At 39.1% G+C, this 16,217-nt stretch overlaps 2 protein-coding genes across 6 annotated transcripts in view; one reads left to right on the top strand and one right to left on the bottom strand.

Annotated features, from left to right (window-relative positions):
* Window positions 1–4,621, top strand: part of LOC109926853 (kinetochore localized astrin (SPAG5) binding protein) — a 17,230-nt gene extending 12,609 nt beyond the window's left edge. For all 3 annotated transcript variants that reach the window (XM_020526717.2, XM_048599594.1, XM_020526727.2), the window contains exons 6-9: window positions 153–267; window positions 1,496–1,557; window positions 2,218–2,292; window positions 4,412–4,621. In XM_020526717.2, the coding sequence (XP_020382306.1) occupies window positions 153–267; window positions 1,496–1,557; window positions 2,218–2,292; window positions 4,412–4,564 (405 nt within the window). In that variant the 3' untranslated portion in view covers window positions 4,565–4,621. The remainder of the gene's footprint in view (window positions 1–152; window positions 268–1,495; window positions 1,558–2,217; window positions 2,293–4,411) is intronic.
* A 942-nt stretch (window positions 4,622–5,563) lies between these two features.
* ccdc135 (coiled-coil domain containing 135) overlaps window positions 5,564–16,217 on the bottom strand; it is a 63,348-nt gene continuing 52,694 nt past the window's right edge. For all 3 annotated transcript variants that reach the window (XM_048599590.1, XM_048599591.1, XM_048599592.1), the window contains 4 exons: window positions 15,722–15,832; window positions 13,751–13,945; window positions 12,374–12,513; window positions 5,564–5,673 (listed from right to left, as the gene is read on the bottom strand). In XM_048599590.1, the coding sequence (XP_048455547.1) occupies window positions 5,583–5,673; window positions 12,374–12,513; window positions 13,751–13,945; window positions 15,722–15,832 (537 nt within the window). In that variant the 3' untranslated portion in view covers window positions 5,564–5,582. The remainder of the gene's footprint in view (window positions 5,674–12,373; window positions 12,514–13,750; window positions 13,946–15,721; window positions 15,833–16,217) is intronic.

The following is a 16,217-nucleotide window of genomic DNA, read 5'->3' as shown; positions in this document are numbered from 1 at the left end:
TTGTGAATAGTTTGGTTAATAAAAAAACTAGCACCTGCTATACTGTTGTGAATAGTTTGGTTAAGTTCTTTTTATTTTTTTTATAAAATCCAATGTGCCATGGCTCTTATTACCTGTACTATTTCAGCTATTATCCCACATTTTGTTAATAGGACCAAACAGATGAGTTAATGATTAGGACTAGGAGCTTGCAATCTGAGAAGGAAACACTAAGCAAGAGGCTTCAGAACTGCACAACTATATTGGAGAATAACCTGATTGATCCTGGTAAGTCTGGCCAGGTCTTTAGGTACCACTGTAAGGGCTGCATTTTTTTTTCATTTATTCAAAAAGTTCATACAAATCCTGCAGAAATGAGTGTATGGATAAATTGGCTGTTGGTTCCAAAGAATACTCATAATGGAATCAAAACTTTAATTCCATTTCTCTCCCTCTCTGTACAAATTCTACTGGACATGCTGAGTCTTTACTGCACTTTGTTTTTAATTGCAATCTCGAGTCATATTTTGGTTGATGCTTAGGTTATACATGGCAGCTTGCATTTTACATGAATTGGTTTTCGCAATATAATAGGATTCTTATGCCAGACATTCTCAATATTATGAGAACAGTCTCTGCCAACCTCTGTTTTATGGTCACCATTACTATTGTGAATTGTATAGCAAACTCTCCTGGTTCACCAGTATCCATTAGGGAAAGAAATCTGCTATCTTTGCCTGGTCTGGCAAACATGTGAATCCTGACCTTCTGCAATGTGGTTGACCCTTAATGTCTTCTGAAATATCCTAACAAACCACTCAATTGAAAGACAGTTTGTAATGGGTGACAAATGCTGACCCCATATGTCCCAGGAATGAATAAAGAAAATCCTCGTGATATTTGTTTCTGTTAAAGTTATTGTATAAACATGTATTGTTGTTCAGCATGAAACATAGGAGTATCAGAAATCTATGGTTTTGTTTTTGTAACTTTTTGATTTTGCTAGAAATTTTACTGTTCAATGAAACAATTGCTTGGTTATCTAGTAGTGTAAAATTACAGTTTAGGTTAACAGGGTCAGTTCTTTGGAGGTGGGTCATAGTTCAAACTGTTGAAAATTTATTTTGTTTATCTTTTACGCTGGAATATCGCTGAAACTGTTGTAGTCTGTCTGTCTGAAATCTAAAGGCTGCTTTCTAATTCTGATTGTAGCCATTGAATTCTCACTGAGCTTGCTTGGTTTGTTGACTCACGAGCACAGTGTATCTTTTTAGGGTATGCACCATTCTGACAGAATGGAATTAACAAAAAGTCTATCAACACACAATAAATAGAGGTTGTCACAATCTTGTTTGCGTCTAGAGTGAGACAGCCACTTACTCTTTCCTTGAACTGGAACATGTAAATAGTTAAATCCTCTGTTTTACAAAGAGGTCTCTGATTTTAGGGTCTAATTTAGGATATACCTCTAATGTCTGTTCTCATCTTTTGCTTGTGTTTTTGTTTTTTTTTTCAGTTTCAGCCAATAGAATAATTGAAGAACATGATCAAAAGAATGCATACCGAAGGGATGCAATGGTAAGGTGGATTTTTCTTTTGCGTTTGGTTCTTTTTGTTTGTGGACAGCGAAATTTGGAAATGAGTCTGCTGGGGGTAGAATTTGATCTGCTTCGCAGTTGGAGGTCACCAGTGCTTTCTGTCCATTTGGATCTGGTTCGAGGACAATTTGCTTACTGTGGGACTGCATCCCAGGAAGGGATTTGGCGGCGGAGGGGGGAGAATCAGAAAATACTTGCAAGTAAGTCTATAAATTATAACTGACAGAACAGATGCCACATAGACTTTATGGCCAGATTGTATTTCAGTTTAAAAACAGCAATCTATTCTAATTAAGTCCCAATTCCTGCCGTGAATTTAACTAGTTTTGGTCATTTTTTTGAGAGCTGTACATCTGAATCAAAGTTCACATTTCTATTTCAGTTGGAAATTATGTACAAGTTATTAAGCATATACAATACAAAGAAAAGCAACAGTTTTGAAAATTTCTGCTCCAAAATTAGATCATTTCGTGATATGTTTTTTTTCCATCACAAACAAATATCTTTTTCTTCCCTATTGCTGCTCGAGACTTCAAAACACTAACCAAAAGAAATTTCACTCTTCATACCCTTTTTATATTGTAAGTTGTACTACAGAGTTACAAAGTGGAATGACTGCTCAATAACTCATCTGCTTCAGGTACATGCGGAGAATCTCCAGACAGAACTAGAAACATGGGGAAAATATGCTGAAGAAAAGAAGGGGAGGCTCCAGGTAAGAATCTTCTAAGTAGTGTAATGTTTTTTGTTGCAATGTTTTCCAATGAAAAGACAATCTTTAACATTTCTTTCATGAATTTGTAAGAATCCTGCACGAGCAACACAAACTGGGAACAAGATAGAAATAATGTGTGTGTATCATATATATAATATATAAAAGAAAATTCCAATGGAAATGTATTTAAGCAAGTATTGCAGGAAACTTGAACTAATGAGTTCATTTTAAAGGTTGCACAAAGTGATGAAATCTGATGACCTGAGGGAGGCAGCACTTAGTTACTAAATGTCAGTTGATGAGGGTGCACAAAGAAATAATACCCATGTAGAAATTATTATTTACCAAGGTGACGACTACCCTTTTTGTAACCATAGTATAGAATAGCAATATGTGTTTCTAACTCGTAACTACTATTGATCAGAATTATCACATTATTCCTAATTTCTGAATGAAGACATTTATCTTCATCCAAGGCATTCATGCTGCATGGGACTAGGTCCTTCATGTCTGTTACCAATGATGTGAATTGACTCACTCTGCAGTACATATTATTTGAAGAGGAGACACAGCTGTGGATCAAAGATTTAATCAGATTCAACAGAGGTCATTAATGCTAGATGTCTGATGTGATGGTCTGATCAACCTTTTGCCTAACATCAGTGCTCAAATCAGTTGGGGTTTGAAATTTTTCTATTCCTGAATCCAGATCTTAGGTTGCCAATCACCAGATAAGTTTGTCATTGAAGTGTATGCCATCATTGGGACTAGTTTTATTTCTGAAATATGGCTTATTTTTGTGGTCTATAGAATGTTGGAATTTAAGTTTCCGCATTATCCGAAATCGTTGAAGGAAGAACCTCTCAGCCCTGTGCAACAGTACTTTATGGAAACTGATATTTGAGGTCTGTTGACAAGAGGTTTGAGAAAATAGTAAGAATTAGTGGAATCATCGTGGTGTTGTTCATGTGTACTTAAAAGATTCTGCCAGTTTACTTTGTGATTGAATCAAAAATGGGCAAAAGTGTCCACAAACTTTTTTTTTTCTTCCTGACTGCCCTTTAAAATGGGGAGCTGACACCTTGAGTCAGTGTACGGCATAGTGCAGTTAGTATGATCAAGCCAGAGAGTTCTGGTAACTTGACCCGGCAACAAGTAAGGAATGGTGATCCATTTCCAAGTCAGGATAGTGAGTGATGTTCGGGTGGTGATGTCTGCCAAGTCCATGCTTCCTTTGTCATTGCCAATAGTAGAGGTTGCGGGTTTGGGGGTATTTTTTTGGAGAATTTGTTAGGCTGTTTCTTGACTATTCCCCAGAACAACTGTCTCAATCTTGGCACAAGTTCCAAGTTATGGAATGTTGATGAGAAATACTTTGCTTGGCTGGGAATGCATTTGTCATGTCTAGATCCAGGACCTAAGTTGATAGCTGTCTATTTATATGTATTGTAATTTGTTTATCATAACTGGCTGTCTGGACCTTGTTGGAGGATAATTAAAAGGCGACCAGTTTCTGTGGGTTTGAAGTCACCAGACCAGCTAAGAACAGGTTTCTTTCCCTAAAGGACATGAGTGAATCAGAACCTCACAAATAGGCACCACCTGTAAGTTCCCCTCCAAGCCACTCACCATTCTGACTTGAAAATATGCTGCCGCTCCTTCACTGTCGCTGGGTCAAAATCCTAGAATTTCCTCCCTAATGGCATTTTGGTTTACCTACAATACATGGACTGCCATCAGTTCAAGAAAGCAGCATCTCACCACCTTTTTAGGGATTGTGAGAGACAAGCAATAAATGCTAGGCATCAGAAGGAGGGGCTGTTGAATATTCATCTTGCCAGAAGATGACTAACCTACTGTGATCACACTTAAAAATTGAACTTGTCAACGAGGACTGAGATTAAGAGCTTGCTGATGCACATACTCTGTTCTCATTAAACTGTAAATAGCATTTTAAAGGTTGTGCAGTTACCTGCTTCAACTACCCTCTCAGGCAATGCATTCCAGAATTCCACTAGCCTCAAGGTGAAATAGATTTTCCTCATGGTTTTCGTGTATTTTTTCGACTTGTTGATCATTCATGTGTCATTTACACTATTTCCTTTATCCCTGTGAATAGGAGATGAGGCTGAACTTGGAGAACACCAAGGAGGACAGTGTTAAAATTGTACAAGAGACTGATTTGATCCAGAAGGAACTAGAGGAATGGAGAATATCTTTAAACCAATCAAAACAACTTTTGCATCAGGATTTTGAATGTGCTGATCTTTGAAATGATAATGAATCGCTTTAAGGTGTACATTTGCTAAATAAAGTTCCTCAAAGGGAATGGTGGAATTGGCCCGTTAGCAGTATATCAATAGATCAAGATCCTATTACTTACTAGGCAAATCATCAAAGTCTATTCCCTAGGTAAAATAACATTGGTGTTATGTTGTTCTGTTTGGTGTGCGATTGCCTTCTCTGCAGTATTTTTTCGTTATAGAGATGCTTCGGTTGAACCATCATCCAGCTAACTAGCTGAATTGTCGTGAGTTGCTGTTTCACAAAACTTGATGGATGTCGTAGACAGAAGTTAACAACCTCCATGTCGATTTCAGTCCAAGATAAAATTGTGAACTGTTATGCAGGGGAGTTAGTAAGTTTTACACTTATGGCATATGATTCTATATTCAGCATTGAAACAGACAATTTGGCCTCATAGGTCCAAACTGACAATCTGTCTGGTATATGATGGATAAACCAATTTTCATAAATATTATCAACAACTTATATCACTTACTTGCCTCAAACTTTAAAGCACTATTGGATCTGGTCTCAGCTTATCTTTTAAATGGTGTGGTACAGATGAATTATGGCTATGGACTTGGACAACTAACTCACTCCAAGCCGTACTTTTCAAGTTGCTTTGTTTATTGCCTAAGCTTATCTGAAGTGTATTTTTGCTTTATTTGCTACTTCACAGGGCAGTTAAGAGTCAATCACATTGCTGTGGGTTTAACTCCTGTAGAGTAGACAAATTAAGGATTGCTGATTTCATTTCCTGAAGAGCATGAGTGAACCAGAATACCACCTCAACAGTTTGCGTCCTTCATGTGAACAATACACAGCCTAATTATATACAAACCTTTATTACAAAAAAAAAGCCAATGCATGTGACTAAAATATAAATACAGTTAAAGTATTCATGTGAAACTTTCTTTTTTAAAGATTTTGAATGTGGGATTACAAAATAGAAAGTGTGTTACTGCACATCAAGTACTCATTTTCATTGAGACAGTTAACTGTGTTTAGCAGTTCTTTAATTTCTTTGCCAAGCGTGGGTCCTTGCGAATCTTTTCTTCCAGGTCAAGATACTTTATTGGCGCTGTCTCTTTGTGCCTGTGAACAAGTCAAGGTTCGGAATATTAACCTCAGTACTTGAAGGTAGAAGGAAACCAATTGACGATATGGGTTTAATTCTTAAATTATGAACGGTTGATTAGATAATATCTAATTCTTAAATCACTAATGAATTAACATTTCTCATGAATTCTCATTTCTGATTAGTCAAAACTAAGAGCTAAAGGCAAGTATTAAAATCGATAAGGACCCAACGTACATCAGTTTCCTGTAGGTCCACAGCACTAAACCGTTCACAATTTCCCACAAGTTAACACTAACTTGATCTATCATTAAAGCAGATTGGTGTAAGACATGGAAACGTTACAATAACAACTTGCTTTTGTCATGGTTTTAATATAGCCAAATGTCAAGGTACTTCTCAAGTGACCTTAAACAAAATTTTATACCAAGACATTTCTAAAAAAAAAATTAGCATAGATGATTAAAAGCTTAGTCAAAGAGGAGGTTTGAAGGGGGAATTTTAAGGGAAATGGAAATGTCTTTTCAGTATGTCTGTCTACCTTTTGACACATGCTGAATGTATCATAGCATGTAACCTGAGGCTATTAAGGTCACGTAAGCCACCTTGCCTTGGTTCACTAAGCTTGGCATTCTTCTTGGAGCACATAATAAAAGTTGTTTGGATTCTTCAATATCATGTTGTTCATGCCCAGGGTATGATGTTATACTGTGAGGTCTGTGTACAGCAGCAACTTCCACACAAGACATCCATGGATTGCTTACACCATTTTGAGTGGGTGGAACTAAGGAACCAACTTGGAGGGAACATTGGTTACAAGGGATAACACAAATATTGCCACATTGAGTAAAATATTCTATTGGAGGTAAAACTGCATCGCTAACAGTTAACTATTTCAGGACATGTCTGCTAAATGAGAAGTGACCCATATCACACTGTCACTTTACCATCAATGCTCAATTGGTCAAGCAGAGCATTTGGGATGTTTTGTCAAATCAGTATTCATTGTGTTGAACAATACAGCAAGATTTTCACATTGCATTGCTATACTTATGTATGACACTAATGGAGAAAGATTATCATGTCCAGCTCAAATTATGTTTGTAAGGCAAGTACAAAAAACGTTGCTGAGAAAACAATTGTCTAACTATTCTGTATGCGTCGTTCGTCAAAGATAGTAGAGAATGAGCTGCATACAAAGAGCAAGTAGCTAGAGTACTAACAAAAATTGTGCACTTGTCTAGGAGTAAGTTAGGAATACAAACAGCTTTGCTGCTATCCAACTTTCTAGAATATGCAACCAGTCCAGATTGTACAAAGTCATTACTGATCATGGTGTTACAGTACAAAGCCAGCTTCTGTGCCTCAAGCAAATGTAAGGCATAACTAAGCACAAAGACAGTGAGGAAGAACGCTTTGACAACGACGATTATGCAGTGCTATTGAGAGACCAACCATAAACAGGACGAGCTGTCGAGCAACTGCAACAGAGAACAATGTTTGCTTTGCCAGATGGGCATTTGATCATCAGATCATGACGAGCTTTCAAACACTCAAAGTATTATATTGAGATGAGTCTTGAAAACTGTCTTACTGATTGGGATAAGTTTTTAAGCTTTGGAAAAAGGAGATGTATCAAGTCTCATTTAACTAATGTGAATCCTGTATTTAAGAAGGGGGACAGCGTAGGTCCAGATAATTCCAAAGTCCACTTAACATCAGTGGTAGAAAAAAATGATGCAATTCTTACTGAAAGAGAAAATACTAGCACATTTCAAAATGAGAAATTAACTTATGAGTCATCAGCATAGACTTCAAAAGGGAAAGTCTTGCTTAACCAGCCTTATTGTAATCCTCCAAGGAGGTAACAGGTGTAGTTACAAAAGCAGCAACAGAGAGTAGATAGAGGGAAGCAGTAAATGTAATTTACCTGGAGTTAAAGCCTTTTGAGAGGGTGTCCCACAATAAACTAATGAATAAGGTCAATGAATGTGAAATCAGGGGACAAGTGACAGAATGGATTGTTATCTGGTTTCAAGACATAAAGCAGAGTGGAGGTCCAGGTTAATTATCCTGAGTGGCAGAAGATAGCAAGTGGTAATCCAAGAGGGAGGATGGGAGAAAACAGGGGCTGTAAGAGCTGCTCCTTTTTTTTTGAGGTTTTCTTTCCAGTGTTGGAGCTGATTTCCTTGATTTCTTGAAGCAGTAATTACTGTTTTATAAGTTGTTGCATTGTTTTGGAACTTTGGGGGGAAAACATCAAAATAACGGTACTTTAAAACTGGGGGAAAGAGAGAAGGTACCACGTGGTAAGTGAAAAAAAGGAGCAGTGAACCTGCACAGCCAACTGACCAGACAGTGAAATTTCATAACTGACTATCTGTACTTACAAGCATCTCTGGACATCGGAGTTGGTCTCAAAAAAAAAACAATAAGCAGCTAACCTTAGAGACCTCCACTATCAAGAACTGCTCACATCAAGGGATTAGCTCAGTGTTTTTTTTTAATCTAACCTTACTCTTTTTTTTCTGTAAATCTACAATAGTGAGTAGGGTGCTTTTTGTTTATATGTTTTATTGAGATCTATCTCTTGATTTAACATTTGTAAAATATATCAAGTTATCATAGAGCATTAAGACTGCTATTTTCTGGGTCTGTAGTTTGTTAAGGTGCAAAGATGGCCTCTAGTAGTTGGATGTGGGAGATTAGGGAGAATTTCAATATTACCGATAATTGTGTCTGCAGGAAGTGTCTGGTTGTGAATCCTGTTGGATCACATTGGATAGGTTTGAGCATTTAGAGGCAATGAAGAATTTACAGGAGCCGGGGGTATGATGGATGGCAGTTTCAGAAGGTAGAGAAAATTGCTGATACAGTTGGGTAGGTGGTTACCTCTAGGAAAGGTAGGCAGATAGTGCAGGAATCTCCTGTGGCTATCCCCATCTCAAACAAGTATGCTGTTTTTGAAAATGTAGGGGGTGATGGATTCTCAGGGGAATGTAGGACAGCACACTTTCTGGTACTGAGACTGGCTCTACTGTAAGAAGACGTACATCCAGTTCCAAGCAATTGATTGTGATAGGGGTCTCTCTAGGCAGAAGCACAGACAGATGTTTCTGCAGTTGACAACAAGGCAACAGAATGGTGTTGCCTCCCTGGTGTCAGGGTCAAAGATGTCTCGGAGAGGGAGTAGAAGATCCTGAACGGGGAGACTGGCCAGCAGGACATCGTTGTACACAGTGGAATAAATGACAGGAAGACAAAAGGACACAGTTCTGAGGACAGAATATAGTAGGTCTAAAAGTATGTCCTAGTGGGTAGTAATAACTGGATTATTCCCAGTACCATGTGCTAGTGAGAATAAGAAGAAGAGGATAAAGTAGATGAGTGTGTGGCAGAGGTGCTGGTGCAGGGGAGAAGGATACACATTTTTGGATCATTGAAATCTCTTCTGGGGTAGAAGTGACCTGTATAAGAAGGATGGGTCACAAGTGAATTGGAAGAGGACCAATATGCTGGCGGGAGATTTTCTAGAGCTACTTGGGAGGATTTAAACTAGTAAGGGGAGTGGGACCCAGAGAGATTGTGAGAAGGGGAATCGGTGTGAGGCTGGTGCAGTTGGGAAAAGGAGCAAGTCAAACAGTCAAGGCAGGCAGGAGTAAAGCAGAGAACGAGGTAGGACCCATAAATTAAAATGCATTTATTTCAATGCAAGAGGCCTGAAAGATAAGGCAAATGAACTCAGGGCATAGTTGGGAACATGGGAGTGGGATATCATATCTATTACAGAGACGTGGCTCAGAAATGAACATGATTGGATGCATAATGTTTCAGGGTATAGATGCTGTAGGAAGGATAGAAAGGGAGGCAAGAGAGGAGAGAGAGTGGCATATTTCATTCAGTGTTAGTCGTGTACTTAGGATATTCTGCGGAGTACGTCCAATGAAATTGTTTGGGTGGAACTGAGAAATAAGAAAGGGATGATCACCTTGTAGGCATTGTACCATAGACCCCGCCCCCCCCCCACCTCCGCCCCAATACTGAGAAGCAAATTTGTAAGCAGATGAGTATCTGTAAGAATTAACGGATGGTAATGGCAGGGGATTTCAACTTTCCAAACGGACTTAGTGTTAAAGGGTTGGATGGAGAGGAATTTAAGTGTGTACAAGAAAATTATCTTACTCGGTACCTACTAGAGAAGGAGGAAAACTTGGTTTTCTTGGTTTAAAAAAAGGGCAGGGCAAGGGACTGAGGTATTAGTGGGGGAGCACTTTGCAGCCAGTGGTCATAATTCTATTAGTTTTAAAATAGTGATTGAAAAGGATAGATCTGATCTAAAAGTTAACATTCTAAATTGGAGGAAAGCTAATTTTGATGGTATTAGGCAAGTACTTTCAAAAGTTGATTGGGAGTGGATATTTGCAGGTAGAAAGTGAGATAATGATAATTAAGATAATGAGAGTCCAGAGACAGTATGTTCCTGTTAGGGTGAAGGGTGGAAGGAATGCTGGATGACTGGAGAAATTGAGGCTCTGGTCAAGGAAAAGAAGGAAGCATATGTCAGGTGTAGACAGAAAAGATTGAATGAATCCCTAGAAGAGTATAAAGACAGTAGGAGTATATTTAAGATGGAAATCATGAAGGCAAAAAGATGACATAAGATAACTTTAGCAAATGAGATTAAGGAGAATTCAAAGGGATTCTACAAATATGTTTAAGGGTAAAAAAGAGTAACTAGGGAGAGAATAGGGCCCCTTATAAGTGGCCTTGCTGATCTTTGTGTGGAACCACAGGAGATGGGTGAGATACTAAATGAGTATTTTGCATCCGTGTTTACTGTGAAGAAGGATATGGAAGCTAGAGAACTTGGGGAAATAAATTGCGATATCTTGAAAAGTGTCAATATTACAGGGTGGGAGATGCTGGATGTCTTAAAACGCATAAAAGTGGATAAATTCCCCAGGACCTGTTCGGGTGAACCCTATAACTTTGTGGGAAGCTAGGGAAGTGATTTCTGGGCCCCTTGCTGAGATATTTGTATCATTGATAGCCATAGATGAGGTGCAGAAAGACTGAGTTTGGCTGACATGGTGCCATTAGTCAAGAAAGGTGGTAAGGAAAATCCAGAGAACTATAGACCAATGACCCTGACATCAGTCGTGGGCAAGTTGTTGGAGGGGATTATGAAGAACAGGATTTATACGTATTTGGAAATGCAAGGACTGATTAGGGATAAAAACAGAAATTGCTGGAAAAACTCAGCAGGTCTGGCAGCATCTGTGGAGAGAAATCAGAGTTAATGTTTTTGCTTGAGTGACCCATCCTCAGAACTCATAATTCTTCTTTTGAATCTGATTTACAGCATATGCAGTTCTTGTGGTTTTTGTTGACTGATTAAGGAAAGTCAACATGGCTTTGTATGTGGGAAATCAAGTCTCACTAACGATTGAGTTTTGTGAAGAAGTAACGAAGACGACTGATGAGGGCAGAGCAGTGGACATGATCTATACAGACTTCAGTAAGGCAAGGTTCCACATGTGGACTGGTTAAGAATGTTAGATCACATGGAATATGCTGGGGCTGTTTTCCCTGGAGTGTCGCAGGCTGAAGGCTGACCTTATGATTATATAAATTTGAGGGGCATAGATAGGATGAATAGTCAAGGTCTTTTCCCCAGGGTAGGGGAGTCCAAAACTAGATGGCTTAGGTTTAATGTGAGAGGTGAAAGATTTAAAAGAGACCTAAGGGAAAACGTTTTCATGCAGAGTGTGGTGCATATATGGAATGCACTCTCTGAGGAAGTAGTGGAGGCTGGTACAATTACAACATTTAAAAGGCATCTGGATGGGTACATGAATCAGAAGGGTTTAGAGGGATATGGGCCAAATGCTGGAAAATGAGGCTAGATTAATTTAGGATATCTTGTTGGCACGGACAAGTTGGACCAAAGGGTCTGTTTCCATGCTGTATGTCTCTATGACTCTACAGTATTCTACAAGGATGACATGGGACAATTGCTATTCACAATTTACATTCACAATTTGGACAATCAAACCACACAAATTTATAAATCTATGATAACATCAAATTGAGAGGGATAGTTAAAACTGAATAGAACTGAAATAAATTATGGGATCACATTAAACTTGCAAATTGGCAAATGAAATTCAACACCGTTAAATATGAGGCTGTATATTTTGGTAGGAAGAATAGGGAAATCTTTGAAATGTGATGTGACTGACATGCTCTGAAGCAGGACTTTTAACTACGCAGCCGATATCTATATTTAAAACTGCTTAAATTGCCTGTAGCAAGTTGTCACACATCAAACTACAAGATTCGTAGGCTATGTACTCACTCTGACCAGCTTAGTAATTCTTCAAAAATAAAGTCCAGACTTCCTTGTGGTTCTGTTATTATGTGCACTGTCCAGTGTTGATTTTTAGACAATTAGGTCCATTCCTGATGTGTACAAAGTTAGCTGATTTTAGCCTGGATAATGGTAAAGCACCAATAAAATAGGCGCAAATCAGAGGTTTATATTAATTGCCAGTTGGTAGGATTGGGCCTGGATTCTATGTCCAACTAACCTGCTAATCCTCATTGGAGGCTGAAAAGCCATTCTCGTCATGCAATTGAACCCAGCAAGTTAACATTATCAGGAGATGAATAAGAAAATAAGCATTTAAAGTTTCCAAAATTAAGTGAAATCCTTACTTGTTGAGACGCATTTCAAGGATGTGGATGCGGAACATAGCCTCCGAGCAGTACGCCAAGTAAGCCTGTTCATCTTCCTTCGTCATGAATATCTGGTTCTGCTGGTACCATTGTTGTTTACTCTGCAGCTCCATGGCCTCCTAAAAAGAAAGAACATGAAACTGTTAAGGAGCTATTTTGACTTACTCGTTTTCAAGGGCATGAGTGAGTTTCCGCAGCAGAATTGCTGAGGCAAGGCCAAAGTCAAAGGTGAAAGTATCAGTCTGAGTGATAGCGCTTAAATGTTGGTGGTATGAAGCTCATGTCAGAGGTGAAGTTGTGAACAGACTGGATGTTGGATGAACAGTCTGATAACCTGGCAACAGTGGAGGACTTAAAGAGGTGGTGACAAAGTAGAGCTTGGCTAAATCCCTAAATAGTGAATAGAAAAGTTATCCTTTTTGGCTGCAGAATTGTGCATGGATTAAGAGGAAAGAAAAACAAATTTAAACAAAGAAGAAATCCTGACAGTGCTGATATAATGGTTTTACAGTCTTGAACACAACTGGAAGGAAAACAAGTTGTCAAGAGGATATGGACAGTACACAAAGGGACTTATTTAAGTGAGTGGGCAAAATAAAGCAGACAGATAATAACATGGAGAAATGTGAACATGTCCATTTGGACATGGAGAATAGAATATTATTTAAATGGAAAGAGATTGTGGAACTCTTTGACACAGAGGGATATGGGTGTCCTGGCAGATGAATCAAAAAAAGTTGGTATGCACTCCCATGTGTGTTTTGAAGGCAAATGATATGTTTATGTTAATTGCAAGGGTAATTGAGTATAAAAGTAGGGAAGCAGCTGTACAGGGCCTTGGTGAATCTGCATCTGGACTACCATGTACAGTTTTGATCTTATTAAAAAGGGATATAATTGCATTAGAAGCAGTTCAGATTTGGCCCATTCTACTGATTCCTAGGCAGGAGGAATGATTAGGAAAGAGTGAGCAGATTAGGCCTTTACCATTGGAGTTTAGAAAAATAAAAAAAACACTATTCTTTTCACACATTTTTCTGTCCTTTTACATATCACCATAACATGTTACTTAGTTAGAAGTTCAACGGTATTTCCTATTAATTTCTGACCACCGGCAAAATAATGTTCAGGGAATGCTACTTGGAGTCACTTGAGACAGCTTCCATGCAGCAATTGAAAGCTATTGGACTCACATGTTCAAAATCAGTGTTCCCTGTGTGGGGACAAGCAGTTCCAGACCTGCAACTCATCACTCTGTGGAATAGCTTGATGGAACACTCTGCTCATCAAGTGAATTTTGGGTGGGATCATCGTTGTTGAGGGTGAACATGCACTGTGTAGAAGAATGTTCAATACCTTCTCAAACCGGCTTTGGATGATATTGGCTTTATCGATGAGCCTCTGCTTCATGTCGGTTAAGCAGTCGTTCCTGAGTGTCATGGCTACTTTCTTTGTAATTCTTCTGGGCTGTCCGAGTCGGGCAAGGAATGGTGCAAGATAATCAAGCTCCTCCTCAGCACGCCGCATTCGTTGTTCCTGCTCTAACCGCATCTGAGGAATAAAGTATTTGCCACAGTGTAAATGATTAATAACATCTGAAAACAGTAGGAAATAATTCCCAGCTTCATTGCCTGGGTAGCTGACTAAATGTGTCATTGTAGAATCTGTCCCATTCCTATCGGTTTTGGAATCAACAGAATAGGTTCTACAAACATCACGCTACTGTCAAGGTGGCAAAGTTGACATTTACCCCAATGTCTTATTCTTGTGGTTCATACCAATCAATATTGTGCTCCAGAACCAAATTTTCATTAACTGTAACTGAGAATAAGCACAGCATGCACAATATCAAGAAGAGTCAAATACAATAAAAGGGTAGGATGAACCAGGAAATGGCCAGTAAAAAATAGCAAGCATGGGAAGAAAGATGAAGGTCCCAGTAAAGAGTGAGTTTAAAGTATGATATTGTACGATTAGATATAATTCACCACGATAGGAAGGATGTGAGAAAGAGGAAGAGCATATAATTCAGCATTCTTGAAGCTTAATGATGAGGAGAAATTACTTCTCAAAAAGTCATGAATTTGTGGAATTCACTACGCCAGGGTGCAGTGGATGCTGCAACATGAGGAGGAGATAGATTTTTAGTTAGCAACAGGTTGAAGGGTTATGGAGAGTGGTCAGGAAAGTAGAGTTGAGGCTGAGCTGAGATTAGCCATGATCCTATCAAATAGCGGGCAGGCTTGAGGGGCTGAACTCCTGCTCTTAGTTCTTATTTCTTTCAATCACAAAGCTGACCAGGAATCTCTCTCCCATTCTTACTGCCATTCATTTATGTATGTTGGAAGGATCTGCAGATTGATATTCAACCTGTTTCATCTTATTACAAATGCTCCTTCCTAGGTCAACATGGGATGGGACATGAACCCAGAGCATCTGGCTCTGAGGCAGTTAGGCTACCCACTGAGTACTAGACGTCCCAAAAGTTGACGGGGGGATCTGTAAGTGGAGAAAAACCAGGCACAAATGCACAGAACTATGGGCTAGTTGGTGTCAGCTTTATCCTTTCCTCACCCTCCAGGGTATGAAGAAGGCTAATGGTCCAGAAGAAGGCTGATGAGTGTAAACAACCAAATTCTTGATGCGCTGCAAAGCCTATTAAATAGCAACTTTTACACCGAGCATGGAGGCCATACTTTCCAATGAGGAATGGGTGGTCACCTCCATCAGCACATCTCTGGATCCCAACACGATAGCGTCTGATGACCAATGTGATAACTTTCATACATCACAAACAATGTCTATCAAAGGTTAAATACTGCAGTGAGATGTCTGACTGTGCTGTCTGGCAGTGGAGACCCCTGTTCAAAAGGATCTCCAGGGCATCGGAGCAATCCATGAATCTAACCTCCAGCAGATCAGGAGGGTTAATAAGGTGCCACTTCCCATGGAAGACAAATCTCTCAAGGTGATAACATTTCTGTTACCAACTCTGCCACTTTGTCTGTGCCCTTGTATTTGCAACTGTGCCAGCCCAGACTGCTGCATCCAACTTGAATACTTCTTGCTATTACAATCCTAATGCATTTGTCTTCTTCTACAATGGTCTAGTTCCCTTTGTTAATTTTACTTTAGATATTGGGAAGAATAATCTTATGCCCCAGAGCTACCATCCCTCAACAAGTAGAGAAATTGACTAAACAAATCCATCATACTCAAGTCTAATAGCAACATTGTTACTCACCTGACACCTGGATTGCAGGATAATGGATGGTACTTACATATTCTAAACATAAGCAAATTTGGGGTTCTTTGTTCCACACTTACCTGCTCCCTTCTGTGTTCTTTAGCCTTATCATTTCTGTCTGTGTCATATACAGAGATAACCAGCTCATTTGCCTTGCGTTCAGCTGTCCTGTCCTTGAGAAATTCACGTACCTTAAACATAGTAAAGATGATCTGTTAGTTGAGTGATTTTTAACTTGAAATCCTGTTGAGTGCACATTTCAGGATAGAGCCGCTGACTGAGGAAGTTCACGTTCAGCACAAAGTGTTTTGTGCAACCCTGCACTGAAACTTTTCACAAAAGCACTGACTCGATTTAGTGCCTGTATAAAAATAGGCACGCATCATAGCTTAACAGTAATGGAGGGTTTGATTATGAACTTTTTTGGTCAAATGACCTGGTTTATAGACTTCACTTTCAATGTGGTTCAGGAGGAAGCACTCAGCTCTGAATAAAACTGTTGTGCATTTAACTCAATTCTGAAGAAGGGTCACCGGACTCAAAACATCAACTCTGTTTTCTCTCCACAGATGCCCC

Source organism: Rhincodon typus, chromosome 8 (assembly GCF_021869965.1).
Source record: "Rhincodon typus isolate 14 chromosome 8, sRhiTyp1.1, whole genome shotgun sequence".
NCBI classification, from domain to species: domain Eukaryota; kingdom Metazoa; phylum Chordata; class Chondrichthyes; order Orectolobiformes; family Rhincodontidae; genus Rhincodon; species Rhincodon typus.
Note: the sequence above shows the minus strand (reverse complement) of the source record. Positions and strands in the feature narration are given on the sequence as shown.